The sequence below is a fragment of the Solenopsis invicta genome, chromosome 7 (genome assembly GCF_016802725.1).
Source record: "Solenopsis invicta isolate M01_SB chromosome 7, UNIL_Sinv_3.0, whole genome shotgun sequence".
In the NCBI taxonomy this organism is placed as follows: Eukaryota; Metazoa; Arthropoda; class Insecta; order Hymenoptera; family Formicidae; genus Solenopsis; species Solenopsis invicta.
Window position 1 is genome coordinate 6,591,653 of NC_052670.1, and position 7,617 is coordinate 6,599,269.

At 47.5% G+C, this 7,617-nt stretch overlaps 1 protein-coding gene across 5 annotated transcripts in view; it reads left to right on the top strand.

Annotated features, from left to right (window-relative positions):
* LOC105195857 (nuclear hormone receptor E75) overlaps positions 1-7,023 on the top strand; it is a 92,996-nt gene extending 85,973 nt beyond the window's left edge. For 4 of the 5 annotated variants that reach the window (XM_039452181.1, XM_026130432.2, XM_011161475.3 and 1 more), the window contains exons 4-5: positions 2,152-2,393; positions 2,760-7,023. In XM_039452181.1, coding sequence (XP_039308115.1) covers positions 2,152-2,393; positions 2,760-4,739 — 2,222 coding nt within the window. In that variant the 3' untranslated portion in view covers positions 4,740-7,023. Of the gene's footprint in view, positions 1-1,227; positions 1,657-2,151; positions 2,394-2,759 lie in introns of those variants that run through there. The other variant, XM_011161476.3, reaches the window with a different exon arrangement.
* Positions 7,024-7,617: the final 594 nt, after the last annotated feature.

Genomic DNA, 7,617 nt, shown 5'->3' on the forward strand with positions numbered 1-7,617 from the left:
CTCGTCTGGCGGGTGACTTCGTGTCCGTAGAAAGAGTACCGCTACTCGCCGCTACGTCCCCCGGTGACCCTCCCACCTTCTTCCACCCTCCTTTCCCAGCACCGCGCCTCCCTGTCGCCGCGCTCCGTCGTCGTCCTTCTCATTCCCCACCTCGGTGAACGATCGTTGTCGCTTGCTTTGGCTTCTTCGGTCGTGGAACGCAACCATCCCCCACCGACGGCGACGGCGCGCCGTCGCGTGGCGCTACACTCCGTGCGGAGACCTCGCGAACTTTGCTTCCTAACTACATTCCCCTTCCTTGATATGCTCCTCTCCTCCATTAGTACCCCCTCTTCCACATCATCTGAATCCACCTGGCTGGTAGGCGCATGCTCCCGTCTGGCAGGCTACCGTCTGGCCAGAGTCGTACGTGACCAACTGGTCATAGCGCTTCACGCCTTCCTACGGATAACTTGTCATTATCATTATCGTTATCATGATCGGGCGCCTTTCTTTCATTTCTATCTTTCACACAATCTTTAATTATGAGCACATCACAAATCTGTAAATCTGTGATTTGCAATACGATTTGCAAGGCTTTGCTTTTACTTTGAGATAAAATAAATTAATGTGAACTTAATGCAGAAATGACAAATTTCAAACTGGAAGGACACAAATGTTGAAACTGCGCTTTTGAATACTGATCCTTCGCGTAGGATATCTCGATTTTTTTATATACTCCGGATCATTATACAAGATGCGGTTTTCCACTGATTTCCCGTTACTTGCTCTCGTGATTAGACTAATCGCAATCAAATTATATGAAACTTTCTATGATACGAAGATAAAAACGAATCAAATGAGTAGTTCGCTTTAGCTTATAAGACCGGCATATCTTTAACGTTAAAGATCGATAGTCCGCAAATAGATAAAACTGGCTATCGACAGCTGGTGACAGAGCAGGTAGCTAGCAAGGGGTTGCACAAGGTCGTCGAGGGTAAGTTACCCCCGACAAAGGAAGTTCGCATCTGCGCGTAGAGAAATACAACTATCTCTCTCACTCCTCGCGCCGGGTGCTACGGCTCGACGCGTCGTACATTTGCTCGCTATATAGTGTATATAGGTCGGCAGTACGCCTCGTGCGGCTGTCGCTGAAACCAAGTTCAAGGCCAAAGGCTCGGCAAAGGCCACATTCGCGCGCGATGGTGGGGGTCGTTGATGGTTGAATAAGTGGAGGGGCTGTTGAACGCAACCGCGGAACATCACTCAGTCGGCGGTGATGCTGTCTCGTGTTTGCACGCGTCCTGCGGTCGCGCTCGTTTTTCAAACTCTGAGCGGCAAACCTCTCCGTCGCAGCACGCGCTATCTCGCGCCGTGCGATCACTTGGAGTGACCCGCGACTCGCGAGTCAGCCGAGAAGATCGTTCGTGGCTTTATCAGTCAAGAATACGCAGCACTAAAATCAAGGAGCCCTCGCGTTTCCGAGTGGCAACGTACGCGGTGTCAGGCGGTAGTGAGTTTAGTGCCGATAGAGAAGTCAACCACGTGCGTGAAAGTGCGATAGAATCAAAAATTAATCTGAGATTTAACGTGGTGCGTTTCCCTGAACCGTCATGGGAGACGAGTTGCCAATTTTGAAGGGGATCCTTAACGGAGTAGTCAACTATCACAATGCACGTAGGTGTTTCTTCGATAACGACAACGATAACGATTTTGACATATGAGCGGTTCCGATAGCGATCAAACGTTTAGCGTACTTTCTAATTGAAGATTCGCAACGCGCGGAGCAGCAGCATGCTTATGCGCGCGTGAGCGTGCGGGGCACTTTCATCTCTCCCGCGAGAAAGTCGTGCGCTTTCCCCTCTGACTTTTTTTCACCTTTGGCGCGAAACCATATCTGGTGTGACGGTACTCACGCTTTGAATAGCCGTTGTCGGTTTTACCGTGATCGAGAGTCGCGTTTCTTTTGACTCTCTCGTATACCCAATGCGAACATCACGCGAGTACCGACATTCGTTTGCGCGAAGGTCATCTCGTGATAGTGGTCGGGTCCGTCGCATGATTCACCCATTGATCGCATTAACTATTTATCGTCGTCCTTCCTTTTGCGTGCGACGTACCAGCTTCATAATATACATCTAACGCCTTGATTTTGCCCATTTCTGATTACAGCGGTACGATTCGGCCGCGTGCCCAAGCGTGAGAAGGCCAGGATTCTGGCTGCTATGCAGCAGAGCTCCCACAGTCGTTCTCAAGAAAAGGCGGTAGCAGCTGAACTGGAGGACGAGCAACGTCTGCTCACAACCGTGGTGCGAGCCCATATCGACACATGCGACTTCACCAGGGACAAAGTGGCTCCGATCCTCGCCAGAGCCCGCGAGACCCCCAACTACACCGCGTGTCCACCAACCTTGGTAAACAAGCTCGACCTTTTCTTTTGACATTGGCGCGGATTACGCAAGCCAACCGCGTTGCTTTGAGATTTGAACAGTCGGCATTTACGCTGACGTCAATAACTACGCGGGCCTTGGGCCGTCTTGATCTTTCAAACATTCTACGCGGAAATCGCGCGAGAACCAGGCGACCTCGGCTGCCGCGAAGGAGGAAGCGAGACCCGATGAGAGCGCGTAAATGTTTCGCCTCGTCTTGTCCCGCCTCGTCTCGCCACGCGAGGACGCCTGGTATGCTCTTCCGAGTAACGATAACGATATGGGCGACCTTCGATATGATTTAACGATTCGTCGCCTCCTGACCTCGGGATTTGGTTCCTTCTGTTACAGGCATGTCCTTTGAATCCTAATCCACAACCATTGACTGGGCAGCAAGAGTTACTTCAAGATTTCTCCAAAAGGTTCTCGCCGGCCATACGCGGTGTTGTGGAATTTGCAAAACGTATACCTGGCTTCAACCTGCTGGCACAGGACGACCAGGTCACTCTATTGAAGGCTGGGGTTTTCGAGGTGCTACTCGTGCGATTGGCCTGCATGTTCGATGCTCAAACGAACAGTATGATCTGCTTAAACGGCCAAGTGCTCAAACGAGAGTCCATCCATAATAGCAGTAACGCGCGATTCCTAATGGACTCGATGTTCGACTTTGCCGAAAGAGTCAATTCCTTACGATTATCTGACGCTGAATTGGGACTATTCTGTTCGGTTGTGGTGATTGCCGCCGACAGACCTGGACTACGCAATACCGAACTGGTCGAACGTATGCACAATAAGCTTCGAAACGCTCTACAGACGGTCCTAGCACAGAATCATCCCCAGCATCCCGACATTCTTCACGAACTGTTAAAGAAAATACCGGACCTAAAAACTTTGAATACCCTCCACTCTGAAAAACTGCTAGCTTTCAAAATGACCGAGCAGCAGCAGCAGTTGCAGGCCCAACAACAGCATCAACAGCAGCAACAACAAACGCAACATGTCATTACTCCTCAACAACAGCCACATTGGCCAATGGAAGAAGAACCTCCGGCTTCCTGGGGTTCCGCTTCGGACGTAACTTTAGACGAAGCGGTGAAGAGTCCTCTGGGTAGCGTGTCGAGCACCGAAAGCACTTGCAGCGGCGAAGTTGCCTCTTTGACGGAATACCATCACGTAGCACCAGCCAGTGGTCACCATGCATCCAGCGCGCCTCTTCTGGCTGCCACCCTAGCCGGTGGACTCTGTCCGCATAGACGACGTGCGAACTCCGGCAGTACTAGTTCCGGCGATGATGAACTTCATCGCTCTACTATGTCGAAGACTCCACAGCCACCGCAGTGTCGCAGTTTTCGCAAGTTGGATTCGCCGAGTGACAGCGGAATCGAGTCCGGCACCGAGAAACCCGACAAACCGGCCAGCAGTAGTGCCAGTAGCGCTCCCACATCTGTGTGCTCGAGTCCACGCTCGGAGGACAAGGAAGTCGAGGACATGCCGGTGTTGAAGCGCGTACTTCAGGCACCACCCCTGTATGATACTAACTCATTGATGGACGAAGCTTACAAACCTCACAAGAAGTTTCGCGCTTTGCGCCAAAAGGACAGCGCCGAGGCTGAGCCCGCCGTGGTAGTTCAGCACACGCAGTCTCAGTTGCATCTACATCTAACTTCGCCACCAGCGCGCAGTCCGCCCACTCAAACGGCGCAATCCCAATGCCCGCAAACCGCGAGTCTGTTGAGCAGCACGCATTCCACCCTCGCGAGAAGTCTGATGGAAGGCCCGCGGATGACGGCGGAACAGCTGAAGCGTACGGACATCATACACAACTACATAATGCGGGGTGAAGCCAGTCCCAGATCGCCGACAGCATCGCCGTCACCCGCGGAGCAGTGCGCATCTACGACCACCGTGACGACACGCTCGACGCAAGGATCTCAGGGTCTCCTGCAATGCGCCACCACGAGTTACTCGAACAGATGGCCGGCCACTTCGGTAATCACGACAACGACAGGTGCACGACAACAGCAGCAACAGCAGCAGCAGCAGCAACAGCAGCAGTCTTCCTCGGACTATCTCGCTGTTGTCAACTCTCCAGCTTCGTCACCGCGGTACCTCTCCGCGGCGGCAACTAGTAGTACGAGCACGAGTCCGAGGCCAACCTCGAGTACAGCGGCCACGTTGGTGTTATCGGGCTGTTCGAGCAACATGATGGAGCTGCAGGTCGATATTGCGGACAGTCAACAACCGTTGAACTTATCAAAGAAGTCGCCATCCCCATCACCATCTCCCAGACCGCTCGTTGGACCCTGCAAGGCTCTCTCTCTCGAGGCGTAGTGTTCTCGCGAGCTCGAGTGACTTCTCGTAATACGCACTGACGTGCGCGCGCACGAAATCGGGATATTTGATTCACTAATCAACCGGCGGAAGGTCGTTGTCTTGACGCGGTACAACCTTTCCCGGCTCTTAACTAGAAACGAAAGTGCCAGGACGCTCTGAGCGCGTGACAAACCAAATAATTTATTAATTTAAACTACTTATGGCTAAAATCGCGCGAGAAAGGAGGTGGAGGTTACGGAGGAATGGACAGGGTACATCTCCGTGTATAATCACGAGGAAGACAGATGTTCAGTGGCGAGTTGTTTTCTCCGAGTGCGCGAAATGACGATGGACAGACGCTTGCACGAAAGTGCTAATTCGATGAAAGCAACAGTGCCGTGTAGGAGAGCCACCTATCCACCTACAACTACCTATCTACCTGTCTACCTACCTAAAACCTATCTGCTCTAGGTGTACATCTAGAAGATAGAGCATCTACGGCGGAAAAAAAGAAAGGTTGAGTGTTACAGAAATTAATAATCTATCTACATGTGATAATCATGGAAATCGCGCATCCTGTACAGTCTCCACCTCATTCATTGATCATCTACTCTACTATAATTATTAAATATTATGAAACTAATTATATATATAATATTATTGTAATATGTGTAAGGTATCATAACCGTAAAAAATTATCATTTCGTGTACATGTAGAAAAAGACGCGTATGATACTCTTGTGCAAATGATGAGAATATAGAATGAATGGGGAAAAAAGAGAGAATGAATGACGGATGAGCGTGCTTGTGCAAATGAATCGGGGCAAATCGAAAAGCTTCTTGATCGCGGTGGCAACCGAGAATGAAGATCGCGTACGCGATTTTAAAGAATTAAGCGTTTTGTTATGAGACTGATCGGCCCGCCGCGGCCACCAGTTTGCAATTACCGTACCTTTATATTACATGTCGTGTCTCTTCGTCGGGAAGACGACGCGAGAAGTAATTATATCCTCTAATCGCGTCGTATAGCGAGATAGGTATCGTAGGCCCGCTTAATCGCGTTATACAATATTATGTGTCGTGTGTGCATGCATGAAAGTCAGATTAGATAGATCGAGACAGGCTTGCGAAAGAGGAAGTGAAAAAAAGAAACAGAGCGAGAGAGAAGGAAGAAAAAGATAAAAGGGGAAAGAAGAAAGAGAGAGGGAGGGAGAGAGAGAGAGAGAAGCCGCGAAGCGCTCGAGCGAAGCGGAGTTCCGATTAGAACGGCGAAACACGCAGTGTAAATAGTAGATTCGTAAGGATATGTCCTGGTAGGTGCGAGTGAACCTCTTCAGCTTCGAAAAAAATCGTGAGGAAAAGTTAGGAGATACGCGGCGGGCCGCCGCCGACGTGTTGTTGAGACGCCCGCCCCGCCCCCTCCCCTTTAACCATCCTGCATATCCCAGCTCCAGCATGAACATCGCAACGAATACGCATACACTCACAACCCGCTGAGTTGCGAGCAAGTAAACCGATCTTGAAACAGTTGTAGAAACACTTATGCCTCCTTTCGAGACGAGCTAGATCCTCTTGGTTGACCTAGAAGAAGTCCACTTTAAGTCCACGTCCGTTTTGAGTTTCGTATTAGCTCGGTCCTCAGATTAATAATTTAAATAGAGTTGCAATGAAATTTGGTCAAATTAAAGGGAAACTAGTACTCGTCGAGAACGGGGCATTAAAAGCACATTCAATCTTCCGGCTAGAATATAACCTAGCCAGAGTATTCCTACTAAACACTCCCTTCCCCCAGCTTAAAGGCCTCTGTATTTATTGTACCTAAAGAGAAATGCATTTCCTTCGCCGTGTCGCGTGTATCACATCCACCCGTTTGTCCGAGCGAGTCCTCGTAGAATCCTTCTGACTGTCCTTTACAAGAACACGCATATACACACAAAATGAACACATTTACACACACAATAGCGACACATATGCGCACTGAGCGAACACTTATTCTTGTCCTTCCCCTCCCCCCCGCAGACAACCTAGCGTTGATATTCGTAATACTTGTTATGCATAAACTACACATAATTATTATAGTAAACGATACATAAAGTATGATATATTTCCCTATCCATTAAGAAGAAGAATACAAACACAGCTGTTGTTTCTGGTGGAAAAAACGAAAAATATGGATAAAATGTACTCTACTACTTGCAAGAAATGCAGCCCCGCATATTGCCCAGTGAGCACGTCATTTTGTACGCTTGGGAGTTGTGAGGTCGTCTGAATAAACATTGTCTGGTGAATTATACATAAAAAATATATTGTCTTCTTATTTACCTCTAACCTACCATTTTCCGATTCTTCAGAAAAAAAAATCTTATCCTACCCTTCAAGAATATAATCAAATCTTCATCCGATAATTTCAATTTTATTTTTATTTATTTTATTGTAGGATGGAAAATATAATTCAAATTTAATAATTAGCATTAATATATGTATAATAATAATGCATATATCTTTAAAATTAATATATTAATAAATTAATATATTAAGAAACAAAAAAGCTCACAGCAATGGTAATTGTTCCTAAATGAATATTCTTATTAGATGTGTGTGCAATTATCAATAATATTTCAAAATTTATATATTTAAAAAAATTTTTTACATAAAAAAATAATTTATATTATTTAACTTTTTCAACATTCTCATTTGACTTTCACGATTCTATAATTATATTCGTTTAAGACGTCGTAGTTATATATTTTTTTTTATGATACCTTGAACTTTTACACAGCCTTGGTAAGTATAATATTTAGTTACGAAAAGATCGAAATTTGTGTGTAGGGTTGAGTTATTGAAGACATTAATTCTATTGCAGCAAGGGACTTGAATTAAATGTCTTTTCGCTTAC